Source organism: Neolamprologus multifasciatus, chromosome 3, assembly GCF_963576455.1.
Source record: "Neolamprologus multifasciatus chromosome 3, fNeoMul1.2, whole genome shotgun sequence".
Taxonomy (NCBI): domain Eukaryota; kingdom Metazoa; phylum Chordata; class Actinopteri; order Cichliformes; family Cichlidae; genus Neolamprologus; species Neolamprologus multifasciatus.
This window is the reverse complement of record NC_140441.1, coordinates 9,134,478-9,153,367: the sequence shown is the minus strand read 5'-3', so window position 1 is coordinate 9,153,367 and position 18,890 is coordinate 9,134,478. Positions and strand designations below refer to the sequence as shown.

General features: G+C 39.8%; 2 protein-coding genes and 1 long non-coding RNA gene across 4 annotated transcripts in view; 2 read left to right on the top strand and 1 right to left on the bottom strand.

Annotated features, from left to right (window-relative positions):
• Positions 1-18,890, bottom strand: part of LOC146521463 (programmed cell death 1 ligand 1-like) — a 283,173-nt gene that overhangs the window by 138,423 nt on the left and 125,860 nt on the right. The gene's annotated exons all lie outside the window — the stretch shown is intronic.
• Positions 4,245-8,564, top strand: LOC146521471 (uncharacterized). Its single transcript, XR_014873399.1, has 2 exons — positions 4,245-4,350; positions 5,061-8,564. It is a non-coding gene; the product is annotated as an uncharacterized LOC146521471 (long non-coding RNA).
• Positions 9,967-13,340, top strand: LOC146521470 (uncharacterized). The gene is made up of 5 exons (XM_085155338.1): positions 9,967-10,096; positions 10,176-10,421; positions 10,508-10,663; positions 10,778-10,863; positions 12,601-13,340. Exons 1-5 carry the CDS (start codon positions 10,075-10,077, stop codon positions 12,631-12,633), a joined length of 543 nt encoding a protein of 180 aa, XP_085011464.1. The 5' UTR covers positions 9,967-10,074; the 3' UTR covers positions 12,634-13,340.

Sequence of the window (18,890 nt, the reverse complement as noted above, 5' to 3'; positions counted from 1 at the left end):
GCTGCTTGGTACAGAGGTCTTATTACTTTCAGATTTTTATCTTGTTATATTTTATCATTTGGTTTTTAGTTTTGTAACATTTTGTTTAACTTTCTACTTGTGTGGAATCAATTTTAAGGATGTTCCTTTAGGTCAGTGGAAAAACAACAGGGTACATGGACCTTACAAAGTGTTTTATGTTTCATTGATTATTTTAGTTGTTCCATCCTGTCAGAAGAGTGAACTAAAACAAAACAGCACTAAAACAATTAAAACTTTTTCTGCTGAACACCTCCACACAACTTTAAAGAGAGAACTGATGATTACTATTATGTAGCATTATTGCAAACTCAGTGTGATTTCCATCGAAATCCACACTATGATGAAACTACAATATCCTGTTTCTTTCTTCTCATTATTTTTTAATTTTCCATCTAGCTGAGAGAATTTGAGGCTGTTATGTTTTAGAACTTAATGACTGCATTTATTTTAAAGTCAGTGAAATGGCAGGTTGAGTGAGATCATTAATATATTAAACCTTTACTTGCTGAGTGTCTGTGAGCACTAACAATAATAATAATCATCATTAATAATGTGGCTGACAGCAGCTGCTGGACTCTGTATGGTTGTTGTTTCCAGTTCTTTTGCTTGGATCAAACTAAGATCAGTGAAAGAGATTTCTCTGTGATATTTGTTTTTCAAATACACACGCTTACAGCCAATCAGAAGAAGAAGACTGGTTTCTATGGTGACACTGCTGTCACAGATTTGTCTTGTAAAACAGGTTAACAAGGAAATACAGATGCATTTCCTCGTTGATTCAGAGGTCTCTTTATTTTAGATTTTTAACCTGTTAAGTTTTATAATTTGTTTTTTTTTTTATGTTTTCAACCTTTTATTATTTTTTATTTTTCTTTAACCTTTTGGCTTCTGGAGAATCAATTTTAAAGAAGTTCCTTTTGACCTAATAATGAACAACAGGGCACATGAACCAAACACTTTAAAAAAATCTTTCAGTGGAGCATTTTTCCATGCTGATGATCAGAAGCGTGTTTGAGGGTTTCAGAGATTTATAACAACATTAAGTGTTTGAAATGATGTCGTTCAGTCTTTAAGGTAATCTGACAGGTTGAGTAAAGTCTGTGAGCTTTAGTGGGTTGAAGGATTGTTAATCTATGTAGTGAAGTGTTTTGTACTGTTAAGGAAAAGATATTCTTTTATTGGTGTCTAAACTGTTAATAGTACTTTGATCAAGTTCCTCAAATTTCACAGACTGTGTGGTGTAGGAATTTTATTTAATATTTACCTGTCTCAGTGAAATAGTTTCTCTCTCTTTTATCTTTGAATGTGAGGTATTTGTTTTTCACATCTGGGCTTGCAGCATCTCAAACAGTTGACGAGCAAAGGTGGGCGTGAACGTGATGATGCAGGTGTCTTATATGAAACAGCTGACAGGGAAATACAGGTTAGTTTCGTTTGTGGGTGTTTGATACAGAGGCACCCTTACCTTCAAATTTTAAACTTTTAAATATGTTATGATTAGATTTTTTCATTTGTCAAATATTTACAACTGTGCAACTTCTTGGTTTTTTATAACAAACCTTCCTTTTGACCTGCTGAGAAACTGACAGGGTATACTGACCTCACAGTTTGTTTGTTTTTTGTTTGTTTTTTTAAATCTGTCACTGGATAACTTGATTTTCTTTCAGAGATCCTTCTAAACAACAGTAAGTGTTTAAAATTACGTCTTTAAGTCTTTTAGGTATTTTGACAGGATGACATATGTGAGCGTTAGTGGAAAAACTACTAACTGGTTCAGCTGGTTAGAAATGGATGTCATGTGGAGTTAGTGTGAGGCATTAGATTCACTGTTGGCTGGTTTCATCTGTGAAAACACATCAAATTAAATGAATTCAATGTGTTTCATCATCTGAAGAACCAAAAGCTGTCAGACTTTATCTGACACAATATAAAGAAGAAAATCACCTCAATCACAAACAGGAAGTGTACTCAGTTACTCTCATGTACTCTGATTACAGTCATGTATGTTTTCTCTGTTTCTGCTGCTTCTTTGTCCTCACTGTAAACAGATGTACTGAGAGACTCCTGCACTGATGTTTCATAGGAAAGTCCAAACAGCCTCACTGGTTCTCCATAAAGAACAAAGATTTGCTCTCTGTGGCTCCAACACAACTTAAAGACAATCAAAGGTGGACAAAGTTCTCTGTGGTTTTATGGAGGCTACAGCTAAATGCTGCCTCCTCCATAGTACAATATACATGTTTATACATTGACGTCATGTTGAAGTCCTTTGTCTGATGATGGTTTTTAGTATGTAGCTGATGATTGATGATGAGATGTTTGTGTTGTTCTGTGGAGATCATTCAAGAACTGAACCTGTTAAACACTCAGACCTGCTTTAGATTTCACTGCTTTAGTTATGACGCACTTATGTATAGTCACCCACAGCAGCGTAAACACACGTGACTCTGACGTGACGTCCTTCAGAGACGATGAATTGGTCGTATTGAGTTTGAACGAGTGTCTAAAAAGTCAGATCTGTTCTCAGTCAGAGACTTTCAGGATCATTTAAACCTTAAATTTAATCTCATTTAGTCAGGATTTAAACTCAGGTTCATTTATTTAAATAAAACCATCCTGAGACATTTAGAACAATCGAAGCGTCGGAGTTCAAGAACACGGAAATGTCTGCTGTGACTGCGTCGCTCTGCTCGACTTTGCTGTTTGTCAGCCTCTTCGTGTTTGTCTGTGCAGGTGAGATTCACTCTGTGGGACAGAGAGGAAAAGCATCAGTCTGCTTTACATGTTAACAACATTTCCTGAAGATTTATTTTCATATTGATTCAGTTTTTCCGTGTTTGTGATGGAGACACGAGGCTGGGTGGAGTCTGTGTGGACCTAACATGTCGGTGTGATCAGATCTCACAGAGACAAAGAAGTGTAATGTGTGTGTCAGTGTGATGTGTTGTAGTTTCAGGAGTCAGTATGCAGCTACAAAGCTTTTCGTTCAGTGTAAACAAACAGCTGTAGCTACATAAAGGCAGCATGCAGAGACTCACAGTGTCTTATAATGAGAGGCTGCTTCCTCTCACACATTATGTTCACTTATTATCAGGATGTGTTTTTGTTTGTGGAACCTGCAGGAACTCAATTCAGTAAGTAAACTGTGAAAAACACAAGAAACGAAATGTCTGTGAGTTCATAACAAACAATAACATCTTCCCACATTAATAATGACGATTATGAAAAAAACTCTAGGAAAATAAAAAAAAAACATAAAACATTTTGATACAGTTAACATTATTAAGTTCAAAGTTACAGTAAAAAAACAAACATCTTTCTTAAACATGAAAGAAAATAAACGACCCTATAATTTTTCCACATTTGGTATCGTCCACTGAGCACTTCCTGTATATAGTTTGCTGGTTTATGAGGCCCCTCCTTTGCTCAACAGACCCTCAGCACCATTGAAAGATTTATTTTATATTATGTATTAATTGTATATTATGCAGTAATTATTATGTTTGTAATAAGTTGTGTTGGACTAACTGTTTCTGGTAAATCTCATCTGTAAGGCTGCAGTTTTAATTCATTTGAAGGCAGGACTCAGAAACCAGTCTTGTTATCATCTATCGTCCACCTGGACCTCACACAGAGTTTCTGTCTGATTTCTCAGACTTTTTATCTGATTTAGTTCTGAGCTCAGATAAAATAATTATTGTGGGTGATTTTAACATCCATGTAGATGCTAAAAATGACAGCCTCAACATGGCATTTAATCTGTTATTAGACTCAATTGGTTTCTCTCAAAATGTAAAAGAACCACTTTAATCACACTCTAGATCTTGTTTTAACATATGGCATAGAAACTGAACATTTAACAGTGTTTCCTGAAAACCCTCTCCTGTCTGATCATTTCCTGATAACATTTAATTTTTTCAATGTGTTCAATTAGCTCTTCTCACTCTCACTACAGAAGTGAACATTTATGCTTTGACCTTTAACCTCTCTGCTCTGTTTTCTGTTTCAGACCAGAAAAACATCACAGCTGAGTCTGGACAGAACGTCACTCTGACATATCGAGCTCCAAACAACAACATCATAGCAGAGCTGACCTGAAGCCACAACATGTCCTTTTGTACCGAGATGGACACTTTGAACCAGACAACCAGCATCCATCTTTTAAGAACCGGGTGGATCTGCCGGACAGACAGATGAAGGATGGAGACGTGTCTTTGATTCTGAAGAATGCGACGACTGCTGATAGTGGGACATACGAGTGTCGTGTCTTCATGAGCAGCCCAAACAATGAACACATTTGCAATATCTCCCTGAGTGTTGATCCTCCAGGTGAGTGAGTAGAGTTGAGTGTGTGTGTGATCAGAGGTGAAGCTGCTTCCTGGTTGTTGATGTTTGTTTCTAAAGATGTTGTTGATGAGACTTTGTAGAAAGCAGCTGGTCTGAGTGATGTGATCAGAGTGCAGTAGATAATGTCTGACAGCAGTTTGAAGAGGAAATGGATTCTGTTCTGTTCTTCACTCATCACCTACCTGACAGCTGACACCTCACACCTGTTTCTCACCTGCAGGTCAGACAGGAGGACACACAGAGGATGGAGGGAAGGAGGCAGGATCTGTTGCAGCTGGTCTTGCAGTTGTTGTTTTCCTTGTTGTTGGTGGTGCCTTTGTTGGTTATTGGCTCTTCAGGAAAGATAAACTACAGAGAGAGGACTCACATCGTCCTCCTGCTGAACTGCAGATTCAAATGTCTGAGAGCTTTCTGAATTCTGAATCTCCTGCTGATGAACACAGAGACAGAAATGACTCAAAAGCGAATAACTCTCATGGACACTCCACAGGGATCCCTGATGTCACTCTGACACTTGAGAATGAACTAGTTTGTCCTCCTCCTCAGGAAACAGCAGGACTGCTTCCAGAGAGAAACATCAGAGTGCAGTAGATAATGTCTGACAGCAGTTTGAAGAGGAAATGGATTCTGTTCTGTTCTTCACTCATCACCTACCTGACAGCTGACACCTCACACCTGTTTCTCACCTGCAGGTCAGACAGGAGGAGACACAGAGGATGGAGGGAAGGAGGATGGAGGGAAGGAGGCAGGATCTGTTGGACTGAAAGTCGGTCTATCAGTTGCTGCTGTTCTTCTGTTTGTTCCTGTTGTTGCTTTTTTGATCTACCGAAAACACAAGCAGGATAAGAAAGTGAACTATGAATCTACTTGCTCATCACAGTCCTAAATTCTGTTTCACTGAAATCAAGAAGGATGATTTTAAACTTTAAAAAAGAAACTAATAATGCTGAATCTCAATCAGAGGGACATCAAACGCGTCCATATTTTTTATTTCACATTTCTCTGATTTTCATCAGACTTGTTTAGACTGTTACATGAAATTTCACATCATTACCCTACAGCATTGAAATCTGTGACTTCTTTTATCAGGTTAGCTGCTCATCCCAGTGTAAGTTTCAAGTCTTAAAGTTATTTTCATTTCTGCCTCACTTCATATGTGGAGCACACAGGAGGTCACATTATCAAACAAATACACATCAAATAAGATCAAGGTTTGCAAAAACAAAATATTCAGCTTCTGAGTGAACTCATTTTAAACAAAAGTCTGTGATTGTCAGCAGAACCTACTTTGTTCATCATTTGTTTGCCCTCATTATTTATCAGTTCAGTGTCCTGTATGTTACAATAACAGAGTCACTGAGTGTGTTTCATCTTCAGGTTCAGCTGTTTGTGAGATCAAACTTGTTCTGTGAGGTGTGAACAACACAATTTAATCCTCATGCAGAGATCAGCTGTTACAGTATAATTATTGATACTAACTGAACCAACCTGCACCATAAACACTGTATGTGGTGAAGAAACGATGGATTACTGTGGATTATAAACGATCAGTGATCTGCCTGATAGTGTTTAGGATTTATTGATCATCTTCAACTGAATGAATGTTATAATGTACAGTGTTATGTTATATTTCAGTGTAACTGCAGATTTTGATGTTGATCTTTTCTTCTCTGTTCCTGCAGTTTACATTTCAAAATCAGGTCAAATGTTATTGATTGATTAATTAATTAATTTATTTTTTGTGACTCTGTTTATTGACAATAAAGTTTTGAAAACATTTTATGGCATGTTGTCTTTTCGTTCTTTTCATTTAGTTCAGCAGAGTTTGAACTCAAAACTCAGACTAATCAGTTATTCCAGTTTTGATGATTTCATTGTTAGGTTTGTAGTGTACCGGAGTACTGGAGCAAAACAATGAATTGCTATAATATATATAATATAGGTGAGCTCCTGATTAGATCATGAACAAAATCATTTCTCTATATCAGCCTCATCTACATGTCTGCTATCGGATCATTGTGCAACCTGCAACATTTTCACAATAAAAGCTCTCTAATGTAACCCCATTGCCTAACTAAAGAGTAATGCAATATAATACATGTAAAAATGAAGGAACTGACTGCTAATGAGAACTAGGCAAAACAAACTAGAAGCATCACTGACAATTTGCTTGTATCTTTATAGACTTTAGGGTCAAACACCGCCCACTAGTGGCCATATTTATAAAGTGTGGGAGCATAAATGTTCCATGACAGTTATGAAATGTAATCAGATTATCTTAAAACACTCATGATCTTCTGGTCTTGTGTGTTAGTGTGGCAGCTTTAAGCCACAGCACTTTATTTCAAAGTATTTCCAGAAAAAAAACTACACTTGAGCTTTTTCACTGATAAGAATATTTAAATAATTCTATTCACTTCTATCTTTAGACAAGGAAAAACATGAGTTACCTCCTCTGTGTTTGAACCAATAGAAAAGCTGGTGCTCAGAGGAAGAGGGCGGGCTTTACTTGGTGTCAGTGACAGAAATGAAAAAAAGCTCAAATGAGTGAGAAGGACGATGAAGGAAACATCTGTGCTGTGTCTGCTCTGTAAGTAGAATCTCTGTGTTTGTTTGAATTCTTGTACTTTGACTGTCTGCTCTCCTGATAACTGATGATGGAGGACAAGACATGAAAAACAAATCAGGCTGAATATAAACTATTAACTGCAGGATGAAAGGTGTCCCATATAATCACACTGATTACTCTTCTAGCAGCTGAATGGCTGATGTTTACAAACAGTAAAAATGTAAAATGTAAAAAATGTAAAAATTGTCATTGAATGGAAAACAGGCCCAAGTTTATTTTCAGCAGTGAAGCCAAGTTCAATTCAATTTATTGAATTTCAAGTTCTGCATCACATTAACTTTAACTAGTGATGACTTCATAAATTTCTCTAAAAACTCATTACTCTACTAATTTACATTTAATCTGTAGATTTATCTGACTTAACATCAGCAACTACTTGTGATAAACCAGCCATTCCCAAAGTCTGTGCTTTAGCCCACTTAAAAAACATGAAAATCACATGGGCCCAGTGAGCTTAAATCTTCAGTCTAATCAAAATAGAAAGAGTTTTTCTTGGCATTTTTGTTAAAAAACAAAACAAAACAAATACATAAATCACACAGGATATAAACTGCTAATGCTACCCAGTCATGTGCAAAGTGTTAGGGAAATTGTGAAACTTAAGCACAAAAGCAATAAATTTAGGTCAGAAAAATGGGGAATAACACAAACTAACCACATCCTATTACCTGTTTTAATAATTATTTTGTAATATAAATGTCATCATGGGAATCCCACGGCAGCCTACATCTATTGCAGCATAACTAAGGGAGGATTCAGGGTCACCTGGTCCAGCCCTAACTATATGCTTTAGCAAAAAGGAAAGTTTTAAGCCTAATCTTAAAAGTAGAGATAGTGTCTGTCTCCCGAATCCAAACTGGAAGCTGGTTCCACAGAAGAGGGGCCTGAAAACTGAAGGCTCTCCCTCCCATTCTACTTTTAAATACTCTAGGAACAACAAGTAGGCCTGCAGAGCGAGAGCGAAGTGCTCTAATAGGGTGATATGGTACTTGAACTGGACATGTGTGTGCTTAATAAACTGGCAAATTACAGCAGGATTTTCCTATCCTCGGTCAGAAGGCACAGGTGACTTATATGATGAAAGAGAGGGTCCACAGCAATGATAGTTTAGGTCCCTTTAATCCATAACATCTCCAGGAGTGAATTCGTGTGAGTATATGTATGTGTGTGGTTCTGTAAAATAACAGAAATTACAATTAGCAAACAATTAAAGTCAACCAAACTGGTCTAAATAATACAGAAAGGGTTGAACAGAAAATCTAATTCGAAAATGACTAAACCCCACCCCCTGGTGGACACAAATGGGCTGCTGCACAGGAATAGACTCCATCTTTACTTTGGGCAGCTCAGTTCACAAGGGTGGCACCATTTTGGTCAAATCAACGTGAATATACAGTGACTCGTGGCTACACAAACCGCGGGAAAACTCTATAAAAGCATCACACAATGTACATAGGCAAGTATATGATAAGTTACAACCATAGAACAAACAAATATAAGGCACTTACTTATCATTCACGCACACGCACGACACATGTTCAGTACAACAGCCCAGCTCCACCAGCGCTATCACGGTGAACCAGCGCAAACACAAAATGGGAGGAATGTACCATCTTAGCAGTGGTTAGAGGGGGTCCGTGGAACAGTCTATATACACAAATCACAGGGGTTTTATACAGTACTACAAGGTCATTAAGATAAGATGGGGCCTGATTATTTAAGACCTTGTATGTGAAGAGCAGGATTTTGAATTCCATCCATCCATCTTCATCCACTTTATCCGGGGCCGGCTCGTGGGGGCACCAGCCTAAGCAAAGAGGCCCAGACCTCCCTCTCCCCAGCCACCTCCTCCAGCTTATCCGGGGGAACACCAAGGCGTTCCCAGGCCAGCCGAGAGATATAATCTCTCCAGCGTGTCCTGGGTCTGCCCCGGGGCCTCCTCCCGGTGGGACATGCCTGGAACACCTCACCCAGGAGGCGCCCAGGGGGCATCCTTGTCAGATGCCCGAACCACCTCAGCTGGCTCCTTTTGATGTGGAGCAGCAGCGGCTCTACTCTGAGGCCCTCCCGGATGGCTGAACTTCTCACCCTATCTCTGAGGGAGAGGCCAGCCACCCTTCGGAGGAAGCTCATTTCTGCTGCTTGTTCTCGTCCTTTCGGTCACTACCCACAGCTCGTGGCCATAGGTGAGGGTAGGGACGTAGATCGACCGGTAAATTGAGAGCTTCACTTTTACACTCAGCTCCCTCTTCACCACGACGGACCGGTGGATTTGGATTAACTGAAGGCTTTTCAGTGAGTTTTTAGGACATCCTGATAATAATGAATTGCAGTAGTTCAGCCTGGAAGTGATGAATGCATGAACTAGTTTTTCACCGTCACTCCGAGACAGGATATTTCTTTAGAGATGTTGCGCAAATGGAAGAAAGCAGTCTTACATATTTGTTTAAAATGTGCATTAAAGAACATATCCTGGTCAAAAATGACTCCAAGGTTCCTCACAGTGTTACTGGAGGCCAAGGTAATGCCATCCAGAGTAAGAGTCTGCTTAGATACCATATTTCCATAACTCCACACAAACAGTTTGTCAGCTGTTTGTTTGGAGTTTCACCTCAAATCAACCTGAGTGTCATTTCTCTTTAGTTCTGATCTCACTGCTGAGCTGCACAACAAACCAAGGTCAGTAACCTTCTTCTGTCACAGTTTAAACCTGATAAATGCTCACTGATATGACCTGATTGGGTTTCAGACATAAAATTGACAAAGCAAAGAGCATTTTTAACAACTGTCTAAGACAGAAGTTATAAAATATAAAATATCAACAGTTTTTCATTTTAACCTTCACAGCTCGTCTGACTGTGAGTCCCAGCAGCTCTCAGTTCTTTGAAGGAGACTTTGTGTCTCTGAGCTGTGAGGAGGACGACAGCTCTGCTGGATGGACTCTGAGGACCAAAAATAAGATCACTCAGTGTGGAGATGGTTGGGGAAGATGGTCTGGTTCTTCCTGTAACATCACTGTTTTCCCATTGGACAGTGGAGTTTACTGGTGTGAGTCTAATCAGAGTACCATCAGTAACATGGTTAACCTGACAGTCACTGGTAAGCTGAGTGTGTGGAGTTAGTGTTGATGAAGCTGTGTGTAAATGGATGAAATGCTGTAGTTTGTCTCTGTGTTGAGGTGGATCAGTGATCCTGCAGAGTCCTGTCCTCCCTGTGATGGAGGGAGATGACGTCACTCTGCTCTGTAAAACAAAGACCACTCCCTCCAACCTCCCAGCTGCTTTCTATAAAGATGGCTCCCTCGTCAGGAAGCAGCCTACAGGTCACATGACCATCCAGCATGTTTCCAGGTCTGATGAAGGCCTCTACAAGTGTGACATCAGCGGTCATGGAGAGTCTCCATCCAGCTGGATCACTGTCACAGGTGACACACTCACCTGTCTGTGTTTCTGCAGCTTTCAACATTCACAATGTGACGACAACTTAATGACTGTGTTTGCTTTATTTTAGGGGAAGACACCACCACACCTCCACCTACATCCACACCTCCTCCATCACTGTCCTCCACTGCTCTCTCTGTGTTGTCATTTCTTAAATCGATCTGTGGGTTCTTACTGGTGTTACTGGTTCTGTTAGGGAGACGATGTGTTCACAGGAAAACTGAAGGTGAGACTCAGACTTTGTTTTTCACAGTAAATTATTTTGATGTGATATTCACTAAGATGTTTCTCACAGTATGACACAATAAATTATTATGCTTTTCATTCTGGCTCATTTCAGATGATGGAGGAGACGTTGGAGATGACGTCATGTACAGTGACAGAAAATCACAAGTCATCAACAACAGCCAATCAGAAGAAGCAGAGGTAGTGTTTGATATGCTGTGTGTCCAGTGTTCATGTTGATATTGAAAGAAAAGATAAAACTCGGTTAACGGATCTCTGTGAACTCACTGAGCTTAAATTAATGCGTTAAACACAATTAAAACTCCATAAATATTCCTTGTATAATTGACCCTGTGCACGAGAAAATGCTAACTTCCTGGTTTGAGACCGGATGTGGGGTTGTACATATCCGGTAGCTTTACTTTGCGGTCAATCGCTACCGCAAAGATATTCTCCAAAATCATGTCCAAGACTCGAAAACGGAAAGATCGCATTAAGTTACAAAGAGCAGAAGGTGGGAACACTCACCACTGTTGTGTCATAAAAAATCTAAAAGAGTTTAAATCGATCAGTTGTTTACATCACTCAACACAAGCAGAACTGCAGCAGAAGACACATCGTCCACATTCAGAAGCACATCTCTGTATAGTGACTGGTCTCATGATTTAAACAGGCAAATGTTCAGCATTCAAACTACAGGTGAACAATAGTCAAACCAGATGTTTCCCGTTATGTCGAGATCAGCTAGTCAAGTACACACCTACACAGCATGTTAACAAACCGTGAGAAAAAGCCACACAAAAATGAATGATTGCTGGTAACGGTTTCTATACATTAGTATTTACGAAGGGTATGTTGTGACTTACCTTCAGAATTACAGCGGTCCCTCGCTATAACGCGGTTCACCTTTCACCTCGCTGTTTCGCAGAATTTTTAGTGCAAGTTTGTTTTTTTACGTCACATTGTGTCCTGATCGCTGCAGTCGATCTCCTCCGTGACGTCTCTCCTGTACAGTACAGAATCGCTGCATCTATCGCTAGCAGTGTGACTCTTAAGTGCAGTACTGTATGTTCACGATGTCCACGAAACGTTTTGCGTTTTGCACCGTCAAAAAATAAAATTGGCTTCTTGATTTCACCTATCACTGGTTATTTTTAGAACATAACACCCGCGATAAACGAGGGACAGCTGAGAAATATAACATTTGAATCACTTTTCTCTTTTGCTCTGAGGCGCGGGGGAAAAATATCGACAAGTCGATGAACATCATTTACAGATATATTGGGTAAATGCCCAAGACATCTATAGAAATGTAAATCGCCGCTTGATTCATTCATTTGCTTAACTTGTTTTGGACGTAAACAAGGCGCGAATTCTGTCCACTTTGGAGGTTTTTCAGTTTGTACATTTTCAATTTCTTCCTCTCGATTTTAAAGTGGCGTCAGTTTTTATTTTTAGATTTTCTTGTTTGGGGTTTTCTAGTCATGTTGCTGTGCATGAGTCACACAACTGTATTAATACAATAAGTCATTATGTACAAAATCTCATACAAGTTCAAACATTGGTGACTTTGACCTCAGATTCAGATGTAAAGCTTTCTGAAAATCATTTTAATGCAAAAACTCAAAGTGGTCATGTAGGATTTCTGAATGCTGAATGAATGTTTTTCTCTGCATGTTGGGCTGTGTGTTTTTCAGCCTGTGGTTAGTCCGTTAGCAGAAACTAACAGCTCTGTGGTCGTCATGTTTCCTCTGTCAGATAAAAATACTTCAGCTGCTCAGGTTGTCATGCAGGACTGTTACTGTACAAACAGAATCAAATATTGTTGTTGAAAAATAAGTTTGTTTTCTTTTAAAAAGACAAATCCATTTTAATATTACCACTTTTATAACTTGTAGCACTTGCAGTGATGTCCTCTGTGTGTGTTTTATTGTGCAGAGAGTGATCCAGCTGTTGTCCACTCAGCCCTGAGACTTGAAGACATGAGTTATGGACAAACAGCTGTCTGACCAAACAGGTACAGCTGCTGTTTATTAATTAAAAGCAGAGTAATTATTTTTATTTTCCACATTTAGTAAAAACAGTAAATAAATATCTGAGGTTGTTAGAGACCTGCAGTAAACTTTCTTCTCCACACTGAATCAGCTCACTATGCTAGTAAATAACAGTTTGAAGTAAATCATCAACAGCTCAGTGAGAGGAAACCAAAAGTAGAAAAGCACCTTTAAAGAAATCCAAGGTGAACAAGATGATCCCATAAAAATAATAATAATGGATTGCATTTATATAGCGCTTTTCAAGGCACCCAAAGCTCTTTACAATTCCACTATTCATTCACTCACTGGTGGAGGCAGCTACAGTTGTAGCCACAGCTGCCCTGGGGCAGACTGACAGAGGCGAGGCTGCCATATTGCGCTATCGGCCCCTCTGGCCATCACCAGTAGGCAGTAGGTGAAGTGTCTTGCCCAAGGACACAACGACCGAGACTGTCCGAGCCGGGGCTCGAACTGGCAACCTTCCGATTAGAAGACGAACACCCAACTCTTGAGCCATGATCGCCCCAGGAAATGGCAAATGTCAAATCATTGATATGATGTTATGAATCGTAACTGTTACTACAGTAATGTTTTACTGTTATAAACAATTTTGCAATCAGTTTTCAATCAATTCATGTTTACTGTGTACAAAAAACAAACATTTGCATCACTTACTTCATAGTTAATACTGAAACTTCTTCAAATTCCCCAAAAGTTTCAGCTTAATTTAAATTGAACTCACATAAATGAAGCTTTATCTTGAGTTTGATTCTCCTGTAAGTAGTTTCATCCTTCAGAGACAATGTCTGCCTCACCGTCTGAACCCTCAACATCAAATGTAAATTTACTACCAATGTGCTTTAAATCCTCTCCCCATTCTGTCTGTTTACTTCACATAAACACAACAGAAGGTTTTAGAGTTGCTTATTCTTCTCATGTTGAACTGTGTGTGTTTGTGTTCAGACTTTAAACCAGAGTCACTCTACTCTTTACTGATGTAGTCCACCAGTCCAACGACGTCCAGCTGCTGGTCTCTAACTGGTCCACACGGCCTATCAGACACGTCTGTGAAGGTTCTCAGTCAACCAGGTCATCGTTGTCTAAAGAGCTTGGAAATAAATTTTCACCTCTCATCCGAGAAGCTTCTTCAGTTCTAAGGTCAAATGGTGGAGAGTCCCAGATTTAAACCCAGTGGGAGTGACCACCACGAGGGTCATGGACCCCTTATTGGTCCTCTACCTAATCACATTCCTGGGAAGGACCTCAAAACTGGATTATAGACAGCAGACAGCTGGTGTCGTAAACCACTGCCTCTGTTCAAAGGTGGTCTGAGATGAACAACCATCTTTGAACAGATGCGGTCAGCCCAACGGAAATGTTTAGTTACTAAAAGTAACTAAAATATAAATGTATTGTTTTGAATGCCCTCTGTAACTTTGCTTTGTGTGGCACCGTGCAGTTGATTCTACAGCGTTGTCCTGCTTCCTCTGCAGCATCAATAAACTTTGCTGTCACATGTTGTTCCTGTCGTGTGGTTCTGTGGGTTTCAGAAAGAGCAGTGATGGAAAATTTTAACTGTTTCTAACTGATACACACCTCTGTTCAGAGCAGATAACAAAGAACAGACAAGCGGCTTAACCTCAACCACAGACTAAAGACAGAATGAACATCATTCAGTGGTTGAAAAGAACAACGTGCATGTGTGTGTTTGTTTAAAGAGTTTTAATTCATTAAATCTGTAGGAATTTTCTCCCTGGCTAGCTTTGTGTTAGCATGCTTTTGTGCAGATGTTTGCACAGAGTCAAAGTCACAAGTCAGGATTTTATTTTTGTCCTTGAAGCAGTTTACATTTTACCATCACACTCTCAGCCTCTACTGCTACAAAAACTATATAAATAAGTAATATCTGTTCTCATCAAAAGTTGCAGACCTCACCTACTCCCTGTACACGAACTGACATCAGCTGATTGTAGCATTAAGAAAAACACATCTGATAGATTTTTAATTCATTCATTGTGCAAATAATTGAAGAGCCTTTGTAATGCAAGTAGCAAAAGTAGCACCAACATTGTAACATAATTACTGAATTTACTACAGTAGTGTGTAGCATTACTATGTTGCTCCAATGTAAATGTGTAATTTTGGAAGGCATTACACCCAACATTAAAACACTTAAATCAGGAGGTGGGCAGTATTATTTTCCCTTTGTGCAGCCTTCATGTTCTCATCTGAGGTCAGTGCTGCAGGGGATTTCATTTGATGTAATACCAAACGTGACCACTAGTAATTAAAACAACACAGTTTGGCATCTAGTTACAAAGGTTACCTAAGCTCAGGTGATATTTTAGGTGTTAATTTGGAATATTTATTATACATTTGGAACCATACATCTGTTATGTGTGTGTGAGTGTGTTTTTGCAAGCTTTGTGTCTAGAAATGCTCTTCTAACTACCCAAGATGAAACTATGATCTTGTGCTGCCACCTTCTGACACTGACGTGCTCCAACAAACCCTGTGAAAGTGAAACAGCTGGTGCTCAAAAAATAAATGTGATGCTAAACAATGTTAAAACAAAACAGCTCATAATGGTCTCCAGGAGACACAGATGGCTCCACTCCCCTCATTATAAATGGTGAACAGGTTAAATGTGTCTCCTCCTTTGGGTCTTTGGGCAACCACAGCACCACTTATCTGATGTGGACAGGTAACACAACCACCCTGATAAAAAAAAAGGCCCAGCAGCGGGTGCACTTCCCCCCATATCCTGAGGAAGAGTAACATGGACCAGAAGCTGCTGCTGGTCCATGTGGAGAGTGTGTTCTCTTACTGCCTGGGTTTGGTGAGCAGCGACCACAGCTGAATACAGGAAGGCTGCACATAGGGTAATTAATACTGCCCAAAAATCACTGACTGCCTTCTGCCGACCATGGAGGCCATTAACACATCCTCCTGTCTCAGGAAAACCAGGTCCATGAACTGCAGTCATTCAAACTGGAAGCAGACATGTCAAGTCTCTCTCATTGGTAGGTGTGCAGTACTGTGCCAGCTGCAATGGATGGTGCTGATGGAAATGTTTCCTGCCATAAATTAAATATTTTATTCAAATCCTATTTTATTCTTTTTTCTGCTTTTACACATTTTACATCTCAATTTATTTGTACTTTTTTCTTTCTTTCTTTTTTTGCCCGTCATGTCCTGTAGCAATCAGAATATTGCTGTTAGGCCCTAAGGTCAAGAAAAATGCCCAACAGATCTAGTTTCCAAGTGGACCTTTTGCTATACTGGTCCACATGATTGTCATAGTTTATTTGATCTTTATTATTTGTTTTTATTTTAAGTTATTACAATCAGAACCGACTGGATTCGGGGACGGGGAAGAATAATAAGAAGAAAAGAGTAGTTGGGAACAGGCAACAGTAGATAATAAATACTGAATCACATGAAGTAAGCATGAAGGAGATCCAGGCTCCAGACATCCAGAGGCTTGCCAAAGCATGACAGCCCAGGGAGGATGACCGGAGAGGCAGCCGTGCCACCTTCCTGGAAAGAGCTGAGGAGAGCCCCAGACGTGGGGTCACCCAGCAGCTACAGGGAGGATGCGGCAACTTGACCACAGGGTCTGCCGGCAGCTGGTTGTGCCGGAGCGGACCGAGCCCCGGGGCTTGAGGCCTGAGGACCCCCGTCCACTGGAAGGGGCTTGACCGAGGCACAGGCGTCAGGACCCACCAAGCAATCACCCAGATTGAGCAAGTACATGCCTGAGTGCCGATCCAGGGACATCGGGAATTACCAATGCACCGATGGCTGCGAGCATCAGCCACCAGCAGGGAGTGTGGTGGGGTTCAGAAAGCTCTGAACAATTTTATTATACTAAAAAGTAGATACAGAAAAACAAGCTATGACATCAACATCTATCATCAGCCTTTCAGACTGAGTAACTGAGTATTTTTACTCTTTTTTAAAAAAAAAAGAAAGACGTAAATAAAATGTGCATTTTAGTGTTTCTAACTGATTCAGAGCAGATAAAGAACAGGCAAGTGGCTTAACCTCAACCACAGACTAAAGACGGAAGGAAAATCATTCAGTGGTTGAAAAGAAAGTGTGTGTTTGTTCAAAGAGATTTATTTCAAGGAAATCCAGTATGTAAGAATTTACATCATCATGGCCTGAGTAACCCTCATCCCTCAGGCAAAACACACAGACTCTATTCAGATCAGGCCTTTTCTTTGCAATACTTTCAGGCACTTTGCAACTATTTTGTTCTCTAATGTATGCCTTTCTCTTAATCATGTATATATTTGTGTATATATTCCTCCTGATTTTATCATTTTTCCCTGTTTTTTATTTATTCTTTCTGTTTAATATGTTATTTTATTCCACAGTTGTTGTGAAACACCTAGAATTTTGTCATACATGTACAATGATAATAAAGGTCTTTTCTATTTGGCTTATTCAGTCATTCAGTTATTATCGCTGGAGAGCAGACCTGCCCGGTCTCTCTCATTTGTAAATGTGCAGTACTGCGCCAGCTGCAGTGGATGTTTTTTTTTTCTTTTCTTTCAGGAGCCCATTTATGTTTTCATCAGTACTGAGGCTTTGCTAATGGTTTTGATTTAGCTTAGCAACTTTGATGAACTAGGTTGTGTCTTTAGCAATTGTCTGGTTCAGTGCGTCATTTTCAAACTTTGTTTTTCTCCTTTAGTTCTGATCTCTCTGCCCAGCTAAAAAGGTGCTGACTTGGGTGCGACCAAGAAGCAGTAAAGTGTTCCCGATATTGCAGATATCGATATGGCAGATTGATAAAAAAAGACATGTTTCTATCCTGCGCACATGTGTCAGACTTGATGGTTCCACATTCGGAGGTTTCTCCTGCTAAACCAACTCTCTGGTTTTGTTAAATCCTTTAGAAAAAAAAATGTTGAGAATGCACATGTGAATGTCCATCTTTTTTATCAGAGCAGCCTCGCAGGGTTTAAATCGCACCACCAGACTCCCTCAGAGCTCGAGTAGTTTCATTTTACAGAGCCTTTGTTCCAACAGACTCTTTTCTGTGTGTTTAACAAAGGAAACCTGCATCAAATCTTGTGTTAATACATCTGAGAGGAATTTTTGTTATTAAAACATTTAAAACTCTGCACATGGACCTGGGCATGTGAATGGAACAGTACAGTTTCAACAAAGAGTTACATCACAGCAATATTGTCCCTCAACATGTCATCGCCCCAGATGTTTTGCTTGTGTGCAGGAAGATAAGGAATATTGTCAGCATTGCTTTATGTGTGGGAGCAGTGAGCATTTCCGTGCAGGTTGCAAAGCAACTAGACTGACAAAATCTGATAAAGACAACCCGTTAAACTAAGGGGGGGGGGGGGGGGGGGGGGGGGGGGGGGGGGGGGGGGATTGCTCCCATGGGACATGGGGCAAGCAACAGCATAGACAAGTCCCAGTACTGTGCCAACTGTACTGGGACTTCCCTGTGAGGGAAAGAAAGACAGTAAAAGATTAAAATGTTGTTCTCTTTGTAAAATAACCATGTACTGCTCAAAAGAATGTCAAGCGACTGTAGAAATGTTTAGCTTATTTTAGAGTTGAGAAATGTGTTAACATAGAATGTAGAATTATTGTAGAGACACTGACACTGCCCTCAATGTAATAAAGGCCAGACTGTGTCATGAACTTAGGAGTAGATTGTAGAAGACCCCTCCCCCAGTTGAACTGTGAAAGGTCTCAACATTTGTAAAGTCCAAACAGCCTCACTGGTTCTCCATAAAGAACAAAGATTTGCTCTCTGTGGCTCCAACACAACTTAAAGACAATCAAAGGTGGACAAAGTTCTCCAGAACAGCTGTGGTTTTATGGAGGCTACAGCTAAATGCTGCCTCCTCCATAGTACAATATACATTTAATACAGTGACATCATGTTGAAGTACTTTGGCTGATGATGGTCTTTAGTATGTAGCTGATGATTGATGATGAGATGTTTGTGTTGTTCTGTGGAGATCATTCAAGAACTGAACCTGTTAAACACTCAGACCTGCTTTAGATTTCACCGCTTTAGTTATGACGCACTTATTTATAGTCACCCACAGCAGCGTAAACACACGTGACTCTAACGTGACTTCCTTCAGAGACGATGAATTGGACGTATTGAGTTTGAACATCCTGAAATGTCTAGAACTATGCCTTTTCCTA

What these genes read in the sequence shown, in the direction of transcription:
- LOC146521470 (XM_085155338.1), top strand. Translation starts at nt 10,075, where the DNA reads ATGGTTAACCTGACAGTCACTG. An exon ending in TGTTCACAGGAAAACTGAAG is followed by an intron (nt 10,664 to 10,777) that starts GTGAGACTCAGA and finishes GGCTCATTTCAG; the next exon opens with ATGATGGAGGAGACGTTGGA. An exon ending in GCCAATCAGAAGAAGCAGAG is followed by an intron (nt 10,864 to 12,600) that starts GTAGTGTTTGAT and finishes TTTATTGTGCAG; the next exon opens with AGAGTGATCCAGCTGTTGTC.